This window comes from Monomorium pharaonis, chromosome 7 (genome assembly GCF_013373865.1).
Source record: "Monomorium pharaonis isolate MP-MQ-018 chromosome 7, ASM1337386v2, whole genome shotgun sequence".
NCBI lineage: Eukaryota > Metazoa > Arthropoda > Insecta > Hymenoptera > Formicidae > Monomorium > Monomorium pharaonis.
Window position 1 is genome coordinate 9,239,948 of NC_050473.1, and position 26,509 is coordinate 9,266,456.

The 26,509-nt window shown below is 40.1% G+C and overlaps 3 protein-coding genes across 31 annotated transcripts in view; 1 reads left to right on the plus strand and 2 right to left on the minus strand.

Moving 5' to 3' along the window:
* LOC105835902 (carboxypeptidase Q-like) overlaps positions 1–2,519 on the minus strand; it is a 3,956-nt gene extending 1,437 nt beyond the window's left edge. Inside the window, exons 1-3 of one of the 2 annotated variants that reach the window (XM_012679559.3) lie at positions 2,011–2,519; positions 245–602; positions 12–162 (exon numbers count right to left, since the gene is read on the minus strand). In XM_012679559.3, the coding sequence (XP_012535013.2) occupies positions 12–162; positions 245–582 (489 nt within the window). In that variant the 5' untranslated portion in view covers positions 583–602; positions 2,011–2,519. Of the gene's footprint in view, positions 1–11; positions 163–244; positions 603–1,428; positions 1,957–2,010 lie in introns of those variants that run through there. The other variant, XM_012679558.3, reaches the window with a different exon arrangement.
* Positions 2,368–2,927, plus strand: LOC105835903 (E3 ubiquitin-protein ligase RNF181). The gene is made up of 2 exons (XM_012679560.3): positions 2,368–2,670; positions 2,793–2,927. The coding sequence occupies exons 1-2, from the start codon at positions 2,368–2,370 to the stop codon at positions 2,925–2,927; spliced, it is 438 nt and encodes a 145-aa protein (XP_012535014.2).
* A 333-nt stretch (positions 2,928–3,260) lies between these two features.
* Positions 3,261–26,509, minus strand: part of LOC105835899 (CUGBP Elav-like family member 4) — a 569,131-nt gene continuing 545,882 nt past the window's right edge. For 12 of the 28 annotated variants that reach the window (XM_036289668.1, XM_036289652.1, XM_036289661.1 and 9 more), the window contains 3 exons: positions 24,495–24,653; positions 22,615–22,800; positions 3,261–22,377 (listed from right to left, as the gene is read on the minus strand). In XM_036289668.1, the coding sequence (XP_036145561.1) occupies positions 22,673–22,800; positions 24,495–24,653 (287 nt within the window). In that variant the 3' untranslated portion in view covers positions 3,261–22,377; positions 22,615–22,672. The remainder of the gene's footprint in view (positions 22,378–22,614; positions 22,801–24,494; positions 24,654–26,509) is intronic. The other 16 variants (XM_028195159.2, XM_036289653.1, XM_036289663.1 and 13 more) reach the window with 4 other exon arrangements.

The window sequence follows — 26,509 nt, forward strand, 5'->3', positions numbered from 1 at the left end:
ATTTAATTTACCTCTTTCGCTCTCTTTTTAAGTTCTGCAAAGCTATTCACTACCACAGCATTAGCAGTTATGCCTTCTGCCGGAGTACCAATACTGTAACCCAGTCCCAGTAATGGCAAATCTTTCCGCCGTGGTTGCAAAAGTGTCGCAGATTCCGAGCCTCTAAATATTCATTATTACATTCATCATAATTGTATTTTATTTTAAAATTATATAATTTTGATGAATATTTAAAGAATCGTACCTGACCCAATGTGGTACAGTGGCCGGTTCGCCGTGAACATTATCTAAACCTAAACTGATCGACTTATTCAATACATAATCAATAGCATCTTCAAGAACTTGGGTACCGGTAAACCTTGGGCCAAACTTATCAACAAACGTCGCCAAACTTTGCCATGTGACACCCTTGAATGAGCCATGTATACTTTCGTTAATTATTCGCTGCACTGTTGGCGCATAAGAGTCTATCTCTTCAATTAAGTTATTGGGTAGATAACAAGTATCTTCGGTATGTTGTGCTATCATCGACTGGACGCACAGCAGACACATGAAGATAACGCTCTCTGCGTTAAACCACATTATCGTTGAACGCCGGTTTCCTGTGTTACGAATTGCGTATTATGAAAATTACATTGAACAAGGTTAAATATTACAATCTGTACAACACATTGCTAATTATGATATCTGATCGCGATAATGATAAACGTACACTCAATAAGCGCGGTTGTTTCTGTCAATAATTGTTACGTGTTACAGTATTATATTGTACAGATGTACAGATTCAAGATCACTTGTTTAAATTATATTGATCTTTTATTCCAAATATGTATTATACGTTATATCTTTATCAGAATGGAATTCAAATTTTTTAATGCTATATGTAATTTATTCCATTTTATATTAATATAGTATACGAAGTATACTATAATATCATCTATATTTAGTTAACAATTAACACTGTAAATTACGAATTTACAACGTTACTATTAATTTCGTAAAACACTTTAACAATTAAATTAAAATAGCAAAAATTTGAATTAAATTATAGATGTATAATTTTCCAAAAACTATCAAAACTTGAAATAATAAGTTATTTTTGTATAAAATAATAAAAACTATCTTACAAAATAATACTTTATAATAGCACTCAATAATAAAATATCAAAAACATATGTTCTAATTCGCAAAAATTTATTCTATGCAAAGATTACATTAATTTAAACCGAGACATATTATAAATGTTTCAAATATAATTAAACTGTAATTCTATTCTTAAAAACATGATATGTAACATATATTTGTTATAAAAAAATATTTTTTAATAAATTAAATTTTAAGAAAAATGTCTTAATTAAACGTAATTATAATTTATATTATTAATACTTTTTGTTACTTCCGATACAACTTTTAATGAAATATTCTTACCAGATATGCTAGTCACAACGTACACACTATAAATACGCACATATAACAAAATATTTTGTAAAGGTGGTCTCGCGTAGCACAGTGAAATGATACTAATTCACAAATCACATGAGTTTTAACGATTGCTCAAACAGTCGTTGAATATATGATAATGTTGATAAATCAGATTTCAAAGTTATCCTCACGATTTAATGATCGTAAAGCTATTTTGCCTATTATAAGACGGTTTTCAAAATATATGTATTTAAATTGATATATTTTAATATAATTGTATTTTAAATTCAAGTTCAAAGTTGCAATTAGAAAATGCAAATTAAATAGATAAAAGAAAACAGATTAGTGTTAAAAAATTGATTGGCATCATCGTACATATGATAGGGTGATGTCAAGAAAATTATTGTTCAGAAAGTTACTTTATCAAACTACGGTAGCTAGCGAAGAATCATTCAGGAATGAAAAGAAAAAAAGTTTTTTAAAAATGTTATTATAGTATGCACCCTCCTTTGCATCTAAACACATATACATATTAAACCCCTTTAATATCTATCAATTTAAAACTCAAAACATTGATTTTATACTTACGATTAATATAGCACTAGCAAATACACAACCTAGTTGCGGCGACCTCCGCTCCAATGTTTTAGCTAAGCGAATACTCTCTAACGTCCTCTTATTCTGTGCTCCAAACTGTGACTGTTCGTTTTCACTGTGACTCGTGATTTTCAATAGACTCGTACTGGCGCGCAGTTGCGCAGAGTTGTGCAGTGATAGTTCTACATCTTGCAAAGATGTCCACGAAACGGATCATCTGATCGTCGATACTGAAGATAAAAGTGAAGTTATCATATTCATCACGATAAAGGTGGACGTTGCATGCGATCGATTTTGTCATTTCTTTTATCCGCGAAGCAGACTCTTTTGTCAAGCGATTTCAACAACATGTCCGATTATTTTACGGAGATGGGCTGGACGCCTCTAGGTGACGGAGAAACGCCGAACCACCTGATTCAAATGGCACGGTTCCTGCGGGATTTGGGCATGTGGGAATTGGTTGGAGAAACGGAACTTCCACCGCCAGCGTCGAAGGACGCGGTAGCTAATTTACCGGAAATTAAGATTGAATCCGGTGAAACTAAGCAATGTCCGGTTTGCCTGAAGGAATTCGAGACAGACAGTAAAGCAAAGTCAATGCCTTGTCGTCATATGTTTCATCAAGAGTGTATCTTACCGTGGTTAGAAAAGGTGAGAGTAATATAGTATAAACAAAATAATGTAAAAATTGCATTGATGTTATAAAAATAATAATCAATATTAAAATGCGCAATGATTTGACATGCACTTTATTTAAAACATTGTATTTTCAGACTAATTCATGTCCACTTTGCCGATACGAATTACCAACAGACGATGAAGACTATGAAATGTATAGGAAAGAGAAACAACGAGCGGTAGAAAGAGAAAAGGATTTGAAATCATTACATAATTCTATGTTTACGTAATAATGTATCATTTTAACTTAAAAAATGTTTTTTATTTTATGTCCTGTAAGTTAAGAATTATTAATTAAAAATATTCACATCATTTGTTAGCTATGAGATCTAAATTATTGATAGTTGGAAAGATAGTCAGCGATTGTACGACAAATAAAACTGTATGTTGTATGAAAACTTATTTATCAAAGAAAATGTCTCTCGTAATAAAAAATTAATAAAAAAATAAAATATATGTACATTTTGTATATGTATAATATATGATCTGAAATACTTAACTGATATTTCTTCTTATTTGTGGTGCGGAAGACAATTGAATAAAGAGACATGAATTATTAATAGGAAATAATGTTTATTATACAGTGTACATATTTATTAACTTCATTTATTTTTATTTCTGTTATAAATTTTATATTAATAATTGTATTATGTTTTTTGCCGAGCGACGAATGCCTTGATCAGTGTGCGCTTAGACTATAACAATCTCCGTAAAAAGTATAGAAACTTCTGATTTTTATTTTGTTCGTTTGGTTTATTCTTTTATTCTCTCTTTCTCTCCCTCTCTCCGGTCTCTTCGTCTTCTGTCACTCTATGTCACATTCTCTCTCTCTCTTTCTTTTTCCCTCTGCCATTCTCCCTTTCTCTCCCTCTCTTCCTCTCTCTCTTTCTTTCTCTCTCCCTCTTGCTCGCTCATTCTCTCATTCTCTCATTCTCTCTCGCTTTCGCTCTGTCTCTTTCTCACCAAAACACGATCGCTATGAACCATATCACCAAAGAGAATTGCCAAAATATGTTGCGCTGAAAACGGCATAATCGTTCGGCATATACAAATAATAGTACTGTCGAAGTTAATGTAATTGGCGGTTTGTTTAACTATCTCTTTTTTTTTTTCACTCTCGTATCGGTGACATCCCGAAAAAAACGACGCACCGCCGCCGTCGCGCCCACTTGGATACGACCCTTTCGTAGTTTTCCCCCTTTGCCCTCCCTCCCCCCCTCGCAATACTTCACCCTAGAGGGGGTTAGTATGTTATCAATTATTTATATATAATATGCGTAATAATATAAATAATGTCGTTAATATATCTATGATGATTACCGTTTCTTTAATGATAAACTATCTTGAATGATACACTTCTCTGCTAATGGCCATGTCCGTAATAGCTAGTTATGTAATCTGTATGCGAGCTTCAAGTGAGATAATGTACGTCGTACAGAACTTTCGGCTCGGCGTTCACGTAAGATAAACGAACATGTGAAACAAATCATTATAGTTTTATGTTCGAATACGGGAACACGTCCGTGGCGCGTAAAATGCAAACGTCGGGAGACCCTTTTTCCGTCCGATCGATACATGGTTTTAGATTCGACACGACGACGCGTCGGAATCAATTTAACGTAATATATCATCTCAACAGAAATATATATGAAGGACAGATTTATACAGATCAATGATATTTAACGTTTCTTTTTATCTTATCGACTTGACCATTTCGTATTCCATGATTTTTGACGAAATGCAGATATCCGCGACGTTCGCTAAAAAATATTAGTCCTTTATATACGTCCCCGTGTTCTACCATGATATAGAAATGTACGACGTTAATTTTTTTTTTTTTTCATGTTAATTACAGACTTTTCGTCGAACGCATGGATTACTCCATTTTCTCGCTTGCATCAAATGTATGTATCTAGCTTCCTAACGTAAGTGTTAAGTGTATAATTACTTTTATTTCTTTTATATAATGCATTAGCTTCTTTTTCTCGTTATAATAATAATCGTCATTCCATAATAATCGTAATCAATAACCATAATAATAGCAATAATAATAATATTAACCATCATCATCGTCGCGATCATAAGTCCCGATGATGCTGTTAATTCGTCCATATTGATATATATATTTATATATATTTATATATTATATATATATTATATATTTTATATTACACGTTCCTTATGAAAATAATAATTCAAAATGGCATATCTTCCGTTCGCACGCTATTCCCACCTCTGCATCGCGCCCCTCGCGCCTCCATCCCTCACTCCGCCTCTCGTACCTTATAGCTCTCGCCCTCGATACAGTGACTTTATAAATAACTATTTATTCTACAGGCGTCGGCAGAATTTCTCGACGTTCGCTGCGCGGTGAATAATCCGTCGTAACCTCTCGAATACGTGCCTCTAACACCGTAAACGTCAAAAACACGTCACAACTGCGATTCTCGTACTTTTGACGAAAAATTCTGCCGTCAAAAGCTTCGGAGCGAATCTTCGGAGATTTCGATCGAACACAAGCGTTCTGTTCGCTCTTTTCGCTACAAAATTACAACTTCGTCCTCACGACATTCGATACCACCGACACTGCACGATATCCTCTTTTACGCAGCAATATACGAAAGTTCCTATGCCGGAACGTCTCTCTGTCAATTCATTTTATGTACCGACGTCATACTCCTGCACTTAGTTGCTCTCTAGGCTCGTTTAGTATATATTAAATGATCGGTGCAATTTGATATTTTGAATCTTAAGGATAGTTAAATTTCAAAGTGAAAAATGCATAGACAGCAATGCTATGCTAATCCAACGTTAACACGTTGCATTAGTATAGAGACAATAACGATATTTTATTCGTCTCTTACACAGCATGATGGTATAATAATAATATGTATATAATCGTAATGTTTTTGATAATAATAATCGATAATTCACAACAGTGTCGATGACATCGCGTTTTTAATACTGACAGAGGAACGCATTTTCAGGTGCAACGTCTCTCGCGTCTCCGAAACATCCGCGCGTTGTACGTACTTCTCTCTTTCTCTCGTTTCCTCTCTAAACGCATACATACACTACTGGTAATATTATTATCACGCGTGGTCTCATTGTTCCGCGCGCCTCTCTAAGCTCAACACGCTGATATGCTAATAACTGTCGCATCTCGCGCAACTACCGTTTTATCTATTACTTTTGATCTACGTGGCATCGGTCGTCTATCGTTCTCTCGGCGTACGCTCGCAACCGAATCGAATTGAATAAACTTTTTACGAACGAGTCGTCGCCTTTCCGCACGAATCTTTTATAAAGTTTCATTTTTTTTTGCGTCCGATCCAGTCGTCCGATTTTCAATTCGTCACGAAATTATTATAATAATTGCCATTGGCCGGATATTAATAATTGTAATAATATTTGCGATAATAGCGACAGCAGCATTGATAATAGTGATAATAATAATACAATAATAATCAAACAATAATAATCTTAATAGCAATAAATCAACCATCTCGTCTATTCAGTCGGTCAACTCATAAATTTTGCACATTCGCTTACAACGTATCCAATGTTAATACTGTTCTATTCGTAATAAATAGTTATTAGGGTGAATCCTTTGTTTCATTGCTAACTAAAAAAACTTTGTTCTTTAACATATCCTGCACTAGAATAAATTACCGTATTAAAATAAAAATCTAGTCTATAGTGTTGCGCGTACAAAACTTAGCAGAGCATCTTTATGCCTTGTCGTAAACAACACATAATCAAAACAACCGAATAATAAAATGACAATATACTTCGACTAGATCAATTAAGCTATTAATGCACATTCCCTGCATTATTATCGGCGAGAGTTACTCTTAAACAACAGGAATAGAAAACACAACTTGGATCCAATTTGCGTGCCCGAATATTTTCGCTACTTCCTTCTCACCTTCTTTCTTTTTCCTTTCTTGTTTACGTCGCGTTGCATGTTTCGGTCCAATTTGTCATCTGATTTGAAGATGCGAGCGTAGCGATCGTAAATGATTTCCATTACTATGCCGTAGGGCACGGTTTCTCTCTCTCTCTCTCTCTCTCTCTCTCTCTCTCTCTCTCTCTCTCAATTTCATTTTGAAGATCGTACCTGCGAGGGCGAGATTCGTCGTGAAGGGGAAAAGGGGCGATGCACCTTCATCACCAAGCGCCTGGCCTGCTCTGCGAACGTCTTATTATTTTCATACGCTATCATAGTTAGTACTTCCGCTATATAGGACATTACGTGTGCACCGGCATGTACGTACACCCTGTGCTATGTTGTAGTTTTTTTCTTATGTACAGATATCTTCTTCCGACTTACTGCGGCGAGTATCGTAGTGCATTCTCAAGATCGCCGAGAGACATTTGCGCTCATCCCCCCTCCCTCCCGATCTCCGGATTATCGGCACGCTGATTTCTCTCGTGCCCCGGTCTCGTTCACGCGCTCTCGGCGATCCCGATCGCTCCCGAGAGTCGCCCCGAGTCTGATCGAGGAAAAACTCGCATTGTTACGTCGGGGTTTGATTATACTACGCAACGTTCTCGGGCCCCGGGCGCGAAAGCGCAAGCCCCAGGGCCGCCGATTACAAAATTTTATTGTATGTCACGCCGAAATCAACAATAAAACTGATCTCATCCCTTACGATCTGTATAATATCTTTCTCGCTCAAGGCTCGACGATACTTATCATGTCGTGCCTAAGTATGCGTATGTATATGTGTACGTGTGTATGAGTTTTATGCGTATTTTATTTTATCAAGTTTATATTAAGTTCGTGTATGAGTGTACGTGTTATTCGGCTCTATGCTATTCGCGTACTTTAATATATATATATATATATATATTTATATATATATATTTATATACTCGACTCTCACCCGCGCCTATTCCTGTCAACCCGTCAATTTCGCTTCCCTATATTCAATATGTAAAAATATACAGGTTAGATGTTATATAGTCGTAAGTACAGTTAGAAAATTCTACACTCTTAGCCTCGAGTACGGGATACAGTCGGATCGTCCTCAGAGTGATCTACGGCGGTCGAAAGCAAATCCAAATCCGAGAAACGCAAGTGAAAACGCCGTCGTAACTCGACATCGTCGATCGGACATGCCGCGTGCGAGGAGGGTAGCAGATAAAATAAAACGCAGCCTTCCATCCGTTGCCGTAAGCACGGTGAAAAAAAAAAAAAACAAGAGGGGACGTGCGTAATGGACCGTGTTGTACAAGTATACCAGTATGCGTTGGGCATCCGCGTCGTCTTTACGCGCACCGTCTCGATAAAGCACCGACCGCATCGTCACGCACTCCTTTTCACACACTGACCGCCGCACAATATATATATATATTAGCTGTCCCTTTGCACTTTCGTAAGGATACCTAAACTATATATATGTATATATCTGTATATATATAATTTTTTTTATATAGCAATTATTTTTAAAGATTTGCTCGCGCGCGGACGTGTCCATGATGTCCGATACGATCGACATTCTCTCGAATGGGACTCGAAAACGACGTGTCCTGACTAGAGATCGCTAGAAATTCCGCGCGCCCTTCTCCCCGATTTCCCCCCCATCCCCTTCCCCATTCTGACTAGATCCGCAGACTCTTAAGTCATAATTGCACTGTTTCCAAAATTCCTGCAAGCGAGCGTTAAAGTCAGTCTCGCGATGCGCGAATGACGCCGCGCACCGTCGTGATTTTAGTACGATTAAGACTTACATGTCTCCCAAAACAAACGACAATTGCCGGATCGATCGTTGCCGATCGCTATTGAGCCTTGGCGGCTTATGACCCGTCGTCGACAACGATAAACGGCTAACGCGTGCGAGGAATCGTTATACATCGTTTTTTTTTTTACTCGCGTTGCCTGGAAATGGTTCATCCATCGACGTAATCGAACATTGAAGATTAAAACTGAACTAAAAGGAATGAAAGTGAAATAAAATATCGTTCAATGTAAAAAGAATGTATTTAAATGTAGACGTAGAGTTTTATTAAGATTTGTTTATAGATGTTAAATGTAATTTTGGTATATGAACAATTATTTCAGAGAACGCATAATGTTCATCTTCTTGAATATTTATATATCTTTTAAAAAATTCTCAAAAAAAAATAAACTACATTGTGTGAATAGATAAACTACTACGTGGATAGATAAACCGTCCGCTGGAACGATATCACCGATGTTTGACACTACTCTCGCCTGGACGGTACAATCTGGGTCTGTGAAACAATTCCGTTCTTCAGCAACAGGCAACTCGCTACGGGCAACTGTCGTCGGTTCGCTTATCACGGAGACATTTAACAAGTATAATATTCGCAACAGTATTATATAACATCTCAAGTAAATAGGAAAAGCGCATCGTTACGAGAAATGCGGGAAACTATAAGCCAACGTAATAAATACGAATCGGCATAAATATAATCAGGCAAATAAATAATCGCGGCACAAACAATCGCTGTACCAAGCGTTGGTCGGTTTCACTAAACGTTTTGACTCGACTAGAGATACCTTTGGGATTCGAAAGAGTAATCGCGCGATCGTAATATAGTAATCGTTTCGAGAACAGCTTTCGAGGATACAGGCGTTTATTAAAATCGTAGGATCACAGCGTTGCGGCATGCTTCAGCATTGATCGTGGGAATCGTTTCAACGACTGGAGAGTGCGCGTATCATGTGCGGGCGTTCAGATCACCGGTATGCAACTCCGATCGGCCAACGTCGTCCGGAACCGCGGTGAAAAATTAAGAGCGAGATTCTAAGGCGTCTCTCTCTCGTCGCGTCGATTTTCTGTTGAACATTCAAAACTTCCGCGCCTTCCTTTCTTGTGTCAGTTAGGTTTCAAGGATCGTTGGAATATAAAAGAGCACACTTGTGGTTAAAACGAGCTTCACAGTACAATTTGTAAAATTGTACATTTTGTATTCTCATTAAGTACTAATTCCGAGCTTATTATGTTTATATCCTTAAAAAAATGTATCTATTTCTTCTCGAGAAAAATGCTCATAAGAATTAAACTTTCAAATCTTTAAGTAAAGCAATACAAACTTAGTGTAAAATTTTGTTGTATCTTGTCATATTTTTTTTCTATGTTATTACGATACAGTTTGTGATATAATTGCTGCTGTCCGGAAAATGAGTATCGATCACGTTAGCATTGAATTCTCAGTCAATGACAGAGCAACTCAAAATTTTCGACGGGGGGACAATGAAGACTGTCAATGGGAAAACTTCGACCAGAGTATCATTTTGAAAGGGCGTCGTATTTTATTTCGTCGGCCGTTCGCACGTTATCATACCGCATCTCGCGCGAAAGAGACCACTTGTTAGCCAACTGTTGCATTCCGAGCAGGCGCCGAAGCGATGCATTATAATTTCCCTCAATTCCGGCTCGACTTTGTTCTCTCATTATTGAGTCAGCTTGCGAGGAAAAAATATCAATTCTAATTGCAATCAAGTCCCTTGCGCTCTTGTTTCGGATGTGCAACAAATTATGTCGAGATAATTTAATGCAGAAATTAGAAGAGAATTCGATCGTAAAACGCGGTGACACGAACGAGTGGTTGTATCGTGTCGAGAGAGAAATTATGAGAGCGCAGTGTTGGCCATGCGTCGAAGAAGAGCATCGAAGAGCATGACATGACATTATCTCGCTGTTCGCGCACGTGTGCACAAAACGGCGATAAATTTGGAAGAATTGATGTTGGCACAATTATTCCTACCCTCACGCTAATCGGAAACGAGACCTCGAACGGAAAGCGGAAACTACATGTCGCTCGTTACTGGCTAGCAAGCCCTCGTCAAACGGTCTCGTAACTCACTGATGACGAATAGAAATTCGAGGCGTTCTATTCTCGCGTGCTACCTAAGTGTCATTGGCATAAGGACCGGGAACGGATTATCCCGATAACAAAAACGTTATCCTTACTCTTATCCGCAATTAAGCGCGTTAGAAGGAAAAAAAATGCGTTCACTCTCCACAAAAAAATTTCGACGCTATAAGCTTTTTCGTCCCTGATACGCAACCTCTCGCAGTTGACGATTCTAGTTTTACATACTATTTCTTCGACGCACGCACAGCAACGGATGTCCGGTGGACGTTTACCCGGCGGAAAAAATGTCAATAATTTTCGGTAGATCTGATCTCTCGAATCGGCAATGTAAAACGACGAGAATTATAACGATTAATAAATATTTATAAAAGAATATTTTTTATTCTAAAGAAAGAGAGAGAGAGAAAGAGAATCTCTTTCCGAAATCCTCTTACGTCCATCGAACTTCCGGTCTCTGCTGCGCGCAGAACACGCAATGCTCATCGCGTACGATAAAAGTGCGGACGTGACGTCTTACAATTGCAATAATAATTGCACAAAGATTTTAGAATTAGGACGAGAAGAAATATATCCAAATTGTGGGCTTCATATCGACGGAAATTCTCGGGACTGCCGATCTTCGAGCGCGATGACTCGAGGCTTCGTCACTCGCGTTTCCCGTCCCCCGTTTCGTCCTCACCTTCTAGAGATCCGTCGTTATACGAGGTTTTTTTTTTTTTACCTGTACGTAACCGTTGGCAAGAACTCTTATGCCTTCCCATGTACTCTCGATTTAAATTTAATTTTAGAGTCGACTTTCAATCATTATATTATATATTTTATATATTATGTATAGTATGTATATATTATAATATACGTTAAATTATGTCTTGATCTTATGCGCTACGAGATTAAAGTTAAAAACTTGTCTTTTGGCGATTAATTATTTAAAATATGTTCTGTCTGTAAGAGTAATCCTTAAACCTTCGTGCCCCCCCCCCCTCGCTCACTACGTCATATTATCCGCCTCGCTCTCGTTCATTACACGCGTACGTCGCATACACGCACATCCACTTGCTCTCTTTCTCTGTAGTTCCGCGCTGTGTCGTTCTGCCGATTTTTCACGCTTGTGTCTTTCGGTCGAGTTTCCTCTCGAGCTAGCGTATTGTTCATATCTCGAAAGTGTGCTATTTATATGTATTTATATATGTACACAGACTCGACATACGTATGCATACGTATATATCGAGCATGTAAGAGGGTGACGCACTTTTAGCGCTGTGACCAGTGTGTGATTCGTGTGTAAATTCTACTCTCGTGACAGATGATTATAGTGTGTTTAGTTCTAACACGTACGCGCGTTAGCGATAGTCATATAATCATTATGTATATATCCATTTTCTTATACGCCTAAAAAGAGATGGCTCGCTATATAAAACTACGCTATATGCGAATCTTTTCAAACCGCTATCCAGCATCTCGTAAGAACTACGTACCACAAGCCCTACTTGCGTTCTTAGTTACGCGTTCCTTGCTCTAACATCCGTGGCTTTTCTCTTCTCGATACGTTTTTGTAAACTCTCTAACGCAAAGAACTATAACGGCTTTTTACAATCGATTCGTGACGTACGGCCTTCTAATCGTTTATGATTATTTCGTCAAGCTCGCTCAGCTTCGATGTACGTTTCAAAAGTATTAAAGATTAAATAAAAATGACATATTTCTGAATGGAGTTGTGGAATATCGCTATGTCCACTACTGTTGAATTCTCGGTTTTGCGTTGCTTGTTGTCACTCATTCTAAATCTTCGTTAGAAATTAAGATAATGCTTCTTCTTTCGCAATGCAGGTATAATCTCGAATGAGTTTTGTCGATCCTTTATCTTCTCGTTGGATGAACATAAAAAGTAATTGGGAAGATAATATCGTATCATCGCCACGAATCGACATTTTTTACTACGCAACTACATTTCTTTCTGATCCTCGCATACTAGAGCGTTATTAATAATCGCAAGATATCGATGACGTTTCATCGTTATGCTTTCAAATTCAGAAATAATTTCGGCGAATTCAGATTCGGCGGAAATGAAACAAGTTTGAGAATAATCGAAGAATTGGACGAATATACTAAGACACATGGAAAAGTCTTTAGAACGAGCAATTGCAAAAATCGTTATTAAACTTCAGTAATTTTTTCCTTAATTTTGGAAAAATTTTATTCAATTGTGTTTAAGAAATTTTTTGTTTTCTGTAAAAATATTGGTAGAAAGATATTCGAGATTCTATTATCGACTTACAAATAAATAGAGATTGCGCTGCTTTCTCTCACGTGTCTCAATTAGAGGCGTATAAAATGTCTCCACCTTGCAGGCTTTTGACTCTCGAACTTTTAATATAAACTTGATTTACTGCGCATGTTATCAAGATTCATTGAATCTCCCTGGATTCTCTGTTTATACTAAGAGTTAAAAAAAAATGAATATATGCTTTTTGTTTCTAATTATCGACTCAATATTCATTAGCATGAATTGCGTACTGCAAAAAAAAGAGCACCTATTTTGCGATTTATAATCCGGATTTTTTGTTGCTTTTATCTGATTGGCTAATTAATAATTGGCAGTTTGCAATTTGAATCCGATCCGTATTCGCAATGAGTAATGTGTCGCGGGCTTTATGCTCGAGCTTTTTAAACTCGAGTCTGATTCAAAGCTCAATATAGATACAAAATTTCTTCAATCAATACAGTCGATGTTTCTGGAAATTGAAATTTCGAAACAACAACGTGTACACGTATAGCTCGTAACAGACTACGCATTGCGAACGCGAATTGGATTCGGATTGCGAACTGCAAATTGTTAATTAGCTAACCGCAGATGAGAGTAGCCAAAGGTCCAGATTGTAAATCGCAGAATAGGCAAGCCTCTACCTTTGCGATACGTGATACGTAATTCATGTCAATCAAATATCGAGATTCAGTTGTCTATCACGTGTCTATCTGTCATTTATGACCTATATTCTTCACTTAAGTTTCTACAAATCTCATTCAGTCATTGTTAGGAGCAAAATGCATATATTAATTTTTATGTGAATTCGTAATGTGAACGAGAGGGTTTCGTAATCCGAATTTGATTCGCGTCCGCAATGATTAGTGTATCACTGATCAATGTCGTACGTTTGCGTGTGTTCGTGTTTTGTAATACCATTATTTCGAAATTTCCAGAAACATTAAATGTAGTAATTAAAGAAATCTTGAGTCTGGCAAGCTTGATGAGCTTAATTCAGACTCACTTTTTTTCCATTCTTCGAATTTCATTTGTTTCCACTTTGTTTAAAAGAATGTCGATCCTAGGCGATATAAATTATCAAGCTCGAACGCCTGAAGTGGAGACGTTTTGTGCGCGCCTCTGGTCTCAATACGCGATTGTCTCAATTCTTATTTTTTTTTTTTCAATTCATCGAAGTAGAATAACTTTTTAATGAAGACGTGGCAACGTATACAAGTATCAGTACAGAAGCAATCGTTCAACTGAATAAAGAGAAAGAGTGCGAATTTTGAAAACGACAGATCGGGGATTTGAAGAATAGGAGTAGGATAACTCTCACTCACTCGGCGAACGCGAGCGAGAAGAAAGCACCAAGTCACGTTATCCGTACCGTCCCGCTTTTCTCAACGACAGCGAACGGTATACAGATGAGCCGATGGATCCCAATCTGTGCAAAGGTACACGCGCTCGTTTAACGAACGCGTTATCTCATTCGCTTTACAAGAAAGAAAAGACTCTTTGAAAATCGGGGAAAGTTCGTGTTACAAAGTATATCAGCGCACTAAGTTAAGCTCGTTACACGTTAAGAGTTTCTAGTGTTCTAGAAATATAAAGTTGCTTCCCCATCGTTAAAATTCGTCGTTCGCATCATAAGCGCGGCGCAGAAAAGCCTCGTTCTCCCGCGCGCTCGTCATCTCGCGTGTCGTTGGTCCAAGGCGGGCTCGCGTATCTACTCCGAGAAGTAGGGAGAGGGCGGAGGGGGAAGGGAGGAAAGCGAGAATGGGAAAGGAAAGCCAATGCCTTCAAGGAGAAAATTACACACTTCGCTGTAATCCGGACTGGCTGCGTTGATTTTCGCGTCACCTAAATGATTTCTCGCGCGTGTTGCATAGCATAACTAGGAAACGCACTGTTCTTTGGGATTGATAAGGAACGATTGGTCCCGGGTAAGTCGATCGAAGTAGTGGCCGGGTAGAGAGGCACGGGATGATAACACCGCGTGAGAACGGACCCTCTCGCGAGGACGTGCGCGCGATTTCGCGATGACGCGCGGCGAAGGTACGATGGCTCAGTTTCGGATCCCCGCGCGCCTATACATTAGTCACATTAGCGCGCGTTTCGTCACGTCGAAAGCAAAAAGGACAGAAAAATGCGAATTTTCGGTCGCTCTCGTCATGTAACAGCGCGTAAGCGTACCTGAAAGAATTGACATCGGTCGCCCTGAACGTCGGCGAGTTATAGCTAGCGTGTCGTCGCGGCCCGTACGTTTGCCCCCCACCCCCCCTTCCCGTCGATTATCGAAAAAAACCTTGTGGAGGGAGGGAGGAGGATGGCGACGAAGCGATCGCGACGTCGAAGCGAGATAGACGGGAGGTGGTGGGGAGGAGAGAAGAAGCGAATTGCAAGAAGAGGAGAGAATTACGCGGGAATTACAAGGAAGGAAGAACGAGGGGGTGGTTGTACTCACCGGAGAAACGCGACGTGTTCCCGACGACGGCGGTGCCCGCGGCGTCCTGCGGGTGTACCCCGCAAAATACGGACGTTTTTCTTTTTCCCTTTTTTTTTTGGTTTTTTTTTCCCCTTTTTTTCGGCACCGCGAGAACGAACGGATTCCGGCGGCGAACGCGCACCTCCGCGGGGGACAAGGAAACTTAAGGCTCCATCGGCAATACGCGCGATACTAGGACGGCCCGCTGAAAAACTCTCGGCTTCGTTCTCAAACCGTGACGATGAAACTCACCCCCGAATCCGCGACGAGTTCTCTAACGTTTCGCGCTTGAAAAGTCTGTACGACGACGACGATACACACACACACACAGTGAGCTTTTAGAGTTTTTACTCGTATCATCATTTAGTACGAGCAGTTGCGATCAGCGGCCTCGGTTAAGCGTCTCAGCCCCGCTCGCCTCTCTCGGTGTCTGTGTTTCATCATGCGCGACACTCGTGGATTCCCTCGTGGATTGGCGCGTGTTTGCGATACCCCCCTGTGTACATATGCGTGCGCGAATCTGCATGTATGTACGTGAGATTCTCCTGTGTGTACGTGTGTGTGTGCGTGTGTGTATGTTTGGGTTTTGTGCGAGTGCGTGTCCTGCGTGTATACGTGAAGATGTATTTATTACTCGTTAACTCCACCCTTTTTTTTTTTTACAAGTTTACGCAAATAATTGCAAAAAACATACCCTGTTTCCTAGTATCACCGACACCACGGCTGCCGGATCGCATCGCGGCGCGCGTGACTTGATTCCAATTTACGTTTCTACTACGTCTAATTGGGACTTGGTAACAACGCGGCGTAGCGGTGTCGTGAGGGTTGATAGGTTTTTTGGCTGTTTTCTTCGTGTTGGTGCGGTGACGGGTGCTACTGCTGCTGGTGTGTCCGATGTTCGTTCCCTTCTCTCGGAGCGAGAGAGCGTGGAATTTTCTCGTCTTCCTTTTTATCGTGTCTACCTCGCGCGCGTACAACGGCAACCGACCGCGAAATATCGACACCACGCGCTGCCCTCTCGCCGCTCTTGGCGAGTCGCGATGAATTAGGAATTACGAAAACAGCACACACACATATCCAATCGCGTGCTCGTCGTTCGTTCGCGGGACGCCAGCCGAGATTCGCGGCGCGAGATTGACGGACGTTCGTGTCGACATCGAATTCGTGATTTGCGTTGTTCGGAGACACGATGAATTGATCGAATAAGATACGAGAACGTCGAAAAAAATAAGCAGGAGAACGCAATCATATGCTATATTTCAATGCGGAGCACAGATATTTATGCGACAGATTTGTTCATCGCGCCGAGCTTGTAGGAAACATATAATTCTCGTTTGTTTTAACCGTCAACTACTTGTTTTCTAATCGATTAATGCTTACGATTATTATCTTATTGTACATTATATCCTGTTCTCTATTTTTCGTGTTATTCTTGTAGTTCATCGTGTCTCCGTGCTAAATTTGGATAGATATTCACTCGATATCGAGAAACCGCGGGAATCCGTTTGCATCCCAGACAAAGTGTATGTGCATCCCAGACTATTCGGAGTATCGATTTTCATTTGGCAACCGACCCGTGTAATCGACAATCTTCGCTTAGTTGATGCAAATGAATTTACGCGGTGGATTGGACGCCTCGAATTGATACGAGAATCGCGTACCCGATTCTCTCGGACGCGGTGCATTCTGACGTCTGGGATTTTGCGTGCGGGTGCACGTCGCCTCCCAGAATTCAGAACATTTAATTGCGAGCATCGAATTCGTCTCAGCATTACAATCACGTTATGTAAAAATAAATTGAAAGCCGATCCTCACGGATTACACTATTATCATATTATTATTTTTCCTTAGAGCTAAGAATATCCTTTTTTCTTTTAGTTTAAGTCTCATTTACTTTATAGCGAGATGCACACTACTTCGGTTGTAGCAAAAACTTTGTTTGGATAAAATAGTTGTATTTTTTTGTTACAATAGCCGTTAACTTCGTATTTATATATTTATATATGTATATTATTTATATTTATATATGTATCTATATCGTTATCCATTACGGTATCTATTAGGGTAGGTTGTGTTCCTTGATATTCGCTAATAGTACTGTTTAGACTTTAAAAAGCTTAGATTGTAGTGATATTATCAGTTGGTGCTTGCATAGAAGCATCTCCAGTATACGTGTCTCTTAATGTGTGTGTACGTGTGTGTTGTTTGTGTGTGTGTGTGTCTGTGTGTGTGTGTGATTGTGTGTATATGTGCACATGAGAGGAGATTCGCGCGATGCGCGTGTGTCTACAAGTACTCATGTGAGCGATCTGACACCACCTTTTTTTCTGAATTTCTATCTTCGGACGTCCACTCTGCGTCGTGTCGGTTTGCGATTTCTTTCAAATGGATTTCGTTGGAGCTTCTCGCTCGAAGGTAATCTCGTGCTTCACTTTTCTCTCTCTCTCTCTCTCTCTCTCTCTCTCACTCGCTCCCTGAAATTTGCACGCCTCACGAGAGCGAAGAACACGTTCGAATAATTCCACGGAAGAATCGAACTATTCGGGATCTACCGCGGCTCGCGCGAGACATTCAAACGCAGAAAGCATCCCGATAAAACCGGATATCCTAACCGTATCGAAAATCGATGGGGAACAGAGAACATATCCCTCGGATCCCATCGCTACGAGACGTGGCAAAGATTTTCCCTACTTCATCACCTAATTTCCGCGCGTCTCTCGTCGATTGCGAGACGATGTAATTGTAGAACGAACGCGATCCAGTTGAAAGAAAAACCGTGGCAACTTCGCTGTTTGAACGAGCATGCGCCACTCCCGCGTGATTACGGTCTCGATGGAGAATCACCCGGAGGGACGGAAACCGTCCGACTCAATCTACGCGATCGGACCGACGTATCTATCCACGGACAAGGAGAATCGTAGACGAGCGCCTAATCCATTCCGATCCGATCCGATTCATTCATCTTGCAACCGTATCTCGCGCAAGTACGTCACACAGACCCCGTGCACGTGTACCACAGAACTCTTGACGATCATCCGTGAGAAACGAAATGTCCGCTCGCGGAGGCGATAATCTCATCCTGCAGGCGCGCACAGTTTTGGCATAGACCGGCACGCAGGCTGATCGCGCTCTCTAATTATATTTATGCATGCGTGAAGGATTTATAGACACCTCCGCGTGTGCACATATGTGGTTTCCACGGCGATTACCCGTTAGCTCAAATTGAAATCACGAGAAGAACAAAAACAGTACCGCGCGATTGTTAAAAAGACATTGCGTATTTTATATCACGTTTTTCGAATTTAAATTGAGGCGTGCTATCTCGACACGATTGTTGAGATAAATTTAAATACTCTCAAATTCAACAATGTTACAATATTATTGTGATAGCCAGTCTACGAAAAATTAAATGTTTTACATGAAAAATTATTTTACAATGAAGAATATCTCATAATTATTTATATTAAAATAAAATTCTTCGTATTATCTTCTATTATATTTTATATTGTATTTTATTCTATCTTTCTTCAAAGAATGCTATCAAAAACTTTAAAAGAGAGAGATTTATGCATGGACGATTAACGAGATTGTGGCTGCTCATTTCCACTTCGCATCCGTGCACGAGTTGGAGTGTGCGGCGCGGCAAAGATTTATCTACGATCTTGCCGATAATATCACGATGAACTTTCGCGCATCCTATAAATGTCCGCGAGTCTCCTGTTGTTAAGTCAACTACGCCCGACGTCGTTAATAGCTTCCCCCTTTTTCATATATATATATATATATACATATGTATATATGTATATATTATATAAATTTAACCTTCTAAAAATGACAAGAATATATGTGTATGTTTACGTTACTGTAATGTATAAGTTATGTATATGTACCATAAATAATTGTTATCATTATTATTCCCTTCATCTTTGTCATTTTAGCATTATTTGGTATATATATATATATATGTGTATATATATGTGTATAGGAATATATATATATATATACACACATATATATATATAGTCAATTCGTAACTAGCAAGTCCTTCTCCAAGCGCTTTTCTCTTCGTCGTATAATTAGCCTCGTACGTACACACGTGTGCACGCATGATTACACACGCGCACGTGCGTGAGCCACGTACACTGAGTGTCCGTTAATTGCGCACGTGCGTCGCGCGAACACGCGTATCGCGCGCGTTGCATATTCGGACGAGCAACAAATTCGCGGAGCGGATTATAAAACGAGAAGATTCTTGCTCGTCCAAAAACATAGGTACATATGTATATAAATATATGTATATGTATATGTACGTGTGTATCTGTATATAATGCAATAAATATAAACGTAAAGTAGCCGTGGCAGCGCGCCGGACCAAGCAATTTCTCGTCTCACTAAACTCGTTCCCCCTCCCTGCGTGTGCTCCGCGTAATAATTTATTAGATGTTGATTTAGCTAAAACTAAAATAATTTACTAAGTCGATTTCCTTTCATATCGATGCACATATACGCATGTACACACATCACGTACGTAAATGTGTATGTATGCGTACGCATATAATATTATATTTTATATATATAATATATATCATATTATATATATAATATTTATCATATATATATATACATATATATGTGTTGGTACTTTGGATGATTATTTCTGCTGGATCAGAGTTTTCCTCTCCGCTCCATCGCTCGCCTACCCTATCACCTATCCTACGCGTATTTTATATATTCGGTCTGTTCTCCTGTTTCTCCCATCTTCCCCTCCCTCGCCCCTCCTTCTCCCTGTTCTTTGGTTTTCTTTCGCGAACTCGCTCGAGACACTCTGCGTATCCGACCGGGCATCGCACGCGAAATGCTCAATGTTTTGTCTATTTCAGTCACAGGAATTCCGCATGAACACACATGATTGATCGATTGGGCATACCGAACTCGCGTCCGGCAGCGCGCGGTCCTCTTCTATGAAAAAGATAAGTTCAAATCTGTCATCGGTTTTAGAGTCCCGGCCAACATCGAGAATAAAGCATATAATCAATTAAATCATTGCACGACAATCAGAGCCCCCATAATTCATCCCTAAACTTATCCTTATTACACTTAAAAAATAAAACCAAACGTAAAAAAATATTATTCCCTAGTTTCCTGTTTGTTCCCCTTTCTGCATCGTAGTCTAAAGAAAGACGGCAAGCGATTCTAGGATAAATATTGCATTTTACATAATTGTTATTACTCTATCATATTTTCTTTGGTTTTTCCCTCGCGCTTCTTCCTATTTCTTCCTATTTCAACAACAACAACAGAAGACAGCGTCATTACTAAACAAAACTTAAAGAGGACTATCATTGGCGACATCGTCATCGTCTGGACAATCACAGCCTGGCTGACATTTCTCGGGCGATGCTTAACCGATCAGGCAAAGTTGATCGTCGATCCGTAAATCGGACCGGAGCCGCGGGATCGATGGCGGGACGGGCGGGGCAATCGCGCCCTCACACGCGATTTCCTCTCTCGATGTTCACGCAGGAACCACACAACGGAGTAGATTATACTTTCGGCCGGAAACTCGCGCGTCACTTACTTAGCGATAATTATAATGATAATCACCATAACCATAGGTAGTAATAAGAACTATTAGTCGCGGAGGACGAGCACCGTGCGGGCACGCACGAGTAGGACAGGACTTTTCTCGCTTCCTCCTCGACGCGCAGCACGACGTGCGCAAACTCCTCTTCACGCACACACTTCCTTTCTCTCTCTTTCACTCTCTCACTCCTCTATCTGCAGTATATAAAATCTACAGCGCATCGTACGTGTTTAAACCTTAAACGTTAAGGAGAACCCGATATCCGGCTGGGATGTCGGACCGGCGCTGAGCCCATGTTCGCCGCTTAATTCTCTGTTTTTCTCTCTCTCTTTTTTTTTTACATTTTTGTCTTTTTTCTATTTTTTCAACGTTTTCAGACGCGTTTCGTCAGACGAGCACCCTGTATAGCATATGATTGACATTTGTCTTTTTGGGAGAGAGATATCGGACCTCGTCCGCGTCTTCGGGGACGAGCCTGTGTTTTATCCTACTTTCGTCAGTCGCGCGGAGATTATTATCCATCCCGTCGTCGTCGTCGTTGTCATCATCGAAGGGGATGACACGCGCGGGGTTCTTGATCGCGACGACTATATCGCTCGCTAAGTGCGGTACAAAAAGTTCGTCGGCCTCTCGTACTACGATGATCATCGGAGGTTGTTTTGTGTCCGGCCGACGGACACGATGATCCGTCCTCGTCGAGAGCTCCGCCGAGGATCAATCTGGCCAGATGTCCGGCCGAGCTCGGCGAATTTCTCCTCTGCCGTGGCATCTTTTCCGCGCTGTGCATCATCGGACTAGTCGCAACGAACACGACGAGACGTCTCTAGAGGCGTTTTATCGACGGGATATTTCGCGATTTTAGCTATTGTCGGTTTTAATGCTGGACGATCGTCGCGGGGCGCGCGATATTTGTGACTCGCGCGTGTAACTATAGCGGAATATCGTCGCCGTGTACATCCGGACGACGTGAGTCAGTTTAAATACTTCCAGTGCTTCCGGGATGATCGAATCCTCGAGAGATGTTCACAAAAGGTTTCGTCGCACGCTCCGTGTCCATTCGCGCCCTCGTCCTCGAGCTCGAACGTAATCTCTCACCTGGCAGTAGGGACCAGAGACTAAACTCGCGGAGGATGAAAAGAACATGCAGATTGTTGCTTTAGTGGGAGTAGACGAAAAGAAGACAAGAGAAAGTCCTATCGACGGAATTCCGGTTATCCGAACATCTGGGAAACGTCGTCTCAGCGTGCCTCGCGTCCTCTTCTCTTTTCGGCTTTTCCTTTTGGAGCCTGGGTTCAGCGCAGAACATCCTTCATCGCATTCGCCTCTTCGCCGCCGCCGCACGAACTTCAACGACGTTGAAGCCGTCGCTGTCCTACTGACCTCTAAATTTTTATCCTCTAATGAATTAACTAGCTAGTATACTAAGTTGTTACGGCGGAGAGCGTTGTAACGGTGATTCAACTCATCACTCCTGATCGTCGAGCGTCCATCGAGTTCACGTTTCTCGGACGATACCTGCAATTCAGAGCGACGATACCGTGTAAATCTCCGATTTGAATGATTGAACGATAAAGTTATTTACCGCGTTCTTTTTTACAAACTTAATAGCGCTTTTGCTTACTTAATGCAGAATTATAAATAAAAATTATGTCGATATCGCTATTTTAAAACCAATAATTTTATCGCAACTAAAAGAAAAACGCCGCACAAATGCAAAAAATGTCTTTTTTTTTCACGAGAAGAAAAACTTACTCTTTAATACTCTGGCATAGGGCGCGACTCGTCCAGATTTTCTAGGCTAGGACGTGGGTTAGTATGGCCGGCTGGCGTCCTTGGGCCTCTTCAATTGGACTTTTAATCGTTTCATCCCTATCTGGAAGCCGTTCATCGCTTGGATCGCTGTTTGCGCGCTCGCTGGATTATCGAACGACACGAAACCTGAAAATACCGAACGTTGAATCCTGCAGTGTGTAATAGATTTTTCGTCCCTCATGAAAATCTCCTTTTGATATCATGTAAAAGTATAATCTTCATTTATTGATGCATATAATCGTAAGAAAAGATGTCAAATATTTAAAGACATTGATTATTAATATAAATGTAATAATACAATAAATATAATACAACAAAATAGCAATTCAGTTTTTAAAACAACATAGTTACATAAGAAAATATATAATTTAAAAAATATAATTTTAGAGAAAGCAGTTGTTTGAACAGCTGCTATATTTTGAAGATTATTTGGAAATTAACAGCAATTTAGGCGAATCAGATCTTCCGTGAAGAATAAAAGGTTTTCGTTCGCAGACTGGATATTACTTAAGTTATTTCGTAAGGGCATGTACACAAAGATCTTTAAAGGAAAAGTTTTCAAAAAGTGATCGCGATCGCTTTCGATTTAAGCCAATTTTGACCGTTAGCGTTGAATTTCATTTTAGTTTCGACATTATGATAATCTGAATCTCTCGTTTTTCATCGTCTACCTACTCACGGTTATTTATTCCACAAATTACTTTTATTTTAAAACCAAATAATTATTTTATAACCCCCTTTCGTCCACCGTCGACGGAAGATTTTATTATGAAGAAGGGATAAACTGTATCAAAACGTATTGCATCACACGATACATTGAAAAAAACTCATGTAAGAGAAAATGTTCTCTCAATCGCGATGATTATAATTATACAGCGCGAATCCTCGGCAGAAACTGTTGCGTCAAAGAGTCCTTTCGTTAAATTGATCGCGGCGAGGAAAATGCCTTCAAAGGGACACAAACTTCCGCATATTTTTTCCCGCTGCGGGCATAATTATGACGCGTCGTTGAGAGCCTGCCTTCTTTTTTTGGAGAGGGAATGACGAGCCTCTGAAACACAGGAGGAGACAAAATACACGGATGCAAAATGTATGAATCGCATGTGGACGAATGCGAAGACAGACCGAGGACCGAACGAACGCGAATGGAATCGTCCAATTATCTGTATCCTCATACTCTCGGATACGATTAATCAAAGGAACGCCAGCGGCTTTTATCCGCATTCTCTGTTTCGGTCCTCTCTGCATAGTCTCTAAAAAAGAACTGCGCAGTTTGATTCCGGTTCCATTGAAACGGCATTCATATTCAGTCTGCCCGGTCCGTCCGCTAATACGAACGAGACGAATTAAATTTCCATGATTAATCCACCATTCTGATTGGAAACGTGTAGAGTCATTTAGAGCACTGTAGCATGTGATCAAAAGTCATAATAATAATCACAGACATATCCATGCACGTCGTGATTATACAATATTTTTGACGTCCAGTATACGATTCAAAGTAAAAATTTAAATATTAAAATATTTTAGTAATAATATGTACATCCGTGTAATTACACGAGTATTTTAATTATTTTTCCAAACATTGTTCTTTGCTGTAACTTTCATCATAAATATTATAAAATCACATTGCGCAACGTAAAAAAGAGAAATATTAAAATTTATGAACTTATATCCGCTTCCATGCTGTCGATTGGCATCGAAATGTTGACGTGCTCCAACCTGGCGTGACTGTTAAAGATCCATGGTACATCAGGTGGAACGTACCGTTGTCTTTCGTTGTCGCTCTGAAATTTGTCCGCAGTTACCGTCGCACTTACCAAAGCATTTACTCTGGTTGGTCGCCCGATCGATGAAGACTTTGGAGGAGATGACGTTGCCAAACGGGAGGAACATCTGCATGAGCTCGCCATCACCGAACTCCTGGGGCAGGTGGTAGATGAACAGGTTGCAGCCCTCGGGTCCTGAGATAGAGCATCCTACCATATAAATCAGAGCACATCTAAACATCTAAACTTGAAGTATAATACTCAAGTTAGAATGTTAGTTCTGGATGAGCTTTGTCCTTCGCAAATATAAATGATTCCGCATGATATGAAAGCTTCAACCCGTTAGCGAGGTCACCAGCGGGTGCTGATTTTCTTTCTGATTGCTTTCTTTCTCGTCTGAAATCGTCTTTCATTTACTTTGATGAATGAAGGTGAATCTGCGATCGATTCTTGAATACAATTTCTCTTGTCCGCCCGAGTGCGAAATGATGATGACATATATCATGATTTTGTCTTCCACGAATGATGCGAAATGACGTGAGCATGAATCAAGCGAAAAGTTAAATAGACTGCGAGTGAATGACAGAAAGTGATATGAAAATGACCAAATGTTGAGAGCAAAACGATTAGAAAACGTCACGAACATTGTTTCGTGACTCTTGATAGAAATCTCCCGGTTCAAATAACGTTGAGTATTTATACTTTCAAATATACACACACAACACTGGGATTTACAACACAATGATGGATGAGGTGATGGATGCTGAAATGAGTGAAATGGGTATGGATGGTGGTGACGATGATAGTGATGACACTGATTACGATGGTGCGATACCTCCCGTATTTTCGCCAGACACGATAATCCGTCGCTTTACATTTTCTACATGAGCATTCTAAATGGTACAAGTTTGCCGTCACCCTGCGCGGAAACTCTTTTGCGCACGCACAACACAACTCTTCTTGTCCATATTACATTATATTTGTTATAAGCGAGTTTAATGTGATACACAAATGTTAATGATATATAAATGCAATGCAATTATCCTGAAAGCTAATGTGTCACGATCCAGATTCTAAAATTACATTAAAAAATTTTACGTATTTCCGTACCTTGTTTGTAATTTGATTTTTGTATAATTGATTATCCTACCCTACTCTCCGACCGTTTAAGTTGGTCTCCTTTTCGACTTCCGGTGTTAAAATGTCAAAAGACATCGAGGTTTAATTTAGGCCGGTGAAGAAAATCCCGAGGGTAGAGGCGAAGCGAGGGTAGACTACCCGGCGGAACAACGGCAGTCCAAATAAGGATTTAGCTAATTTCACTGAACTTTATAACTCCGACGTCAATTAGCAGCGATTATGACCGTGGAAACTTCTGCTCTCTTGGCCAGAGCTTCCTCCCGACTAACGGATGCATTTAAGTAATGAGATGGCTGCCACTCAACTTTTAGGGTGCTACTCATCGCGACCTGTTCGCCTCTACCCGAAGGATCTTTTGCGGAAAGATTCCTCCGGGAACCCGTCGGAGTATGCCGGTCGAATCATCGCAGAGCATAATTGTCCATTTTCAGCCCGATTACGACTTCCGGCATGTCGCTGCTCAACGATAACACCGTATGACTCGTTGAACATATTTGCTGGTCGATAAGATTATCATCGCGAATCCCGGCAAAGTTTAAGAATTAATGCGACACAGACAAAATTTTACGGCGGTTTTACGAGGATATTTTCATCCGATTCGGAGGTGATTTTCGTCGATTGTCCGAGGGTAAAACTTTAATTGCAGTTGTCGAAAATAGCGTACCGCGATCAACGTTTGCAAAAGTTCGTTTCGAGTCGCAAAACTTGATTCTGAGATTCAAAAGGATAAAACTTTCCTATCCTCGAGCATATTACTCTACATGTTTTTCCCGCTAGATGCCATGTAATTCATACTATCTGAATTTGCAAAGTAATTCGTGCGCGGATTGGAAAATTCTTTGTGTAGCAGCGGTCAAAGAATGTTTGATGTGTAAACGGTGATATACCGCGAGCAAAAGTTACGCCGATTTAATACAAACTTTTCC

Bases quoted from the DNA above. Each gene is read 5' to 3' on its own strand.
- LOC105835903 (XM_012679560.3), top strand. From the start codon at position 2,368: ATGTCCGATTATTTTACGGAGATGGGCTGGACGCCTCTAGGTGACGGA. The intron at 2,671-2,792 runs GTGAGAGTAATA...TTGTATTTTCAG, and splicing joins TCTTACCGTGGTTAGAAAAG to ACTAATTCATGTCCACTTTG.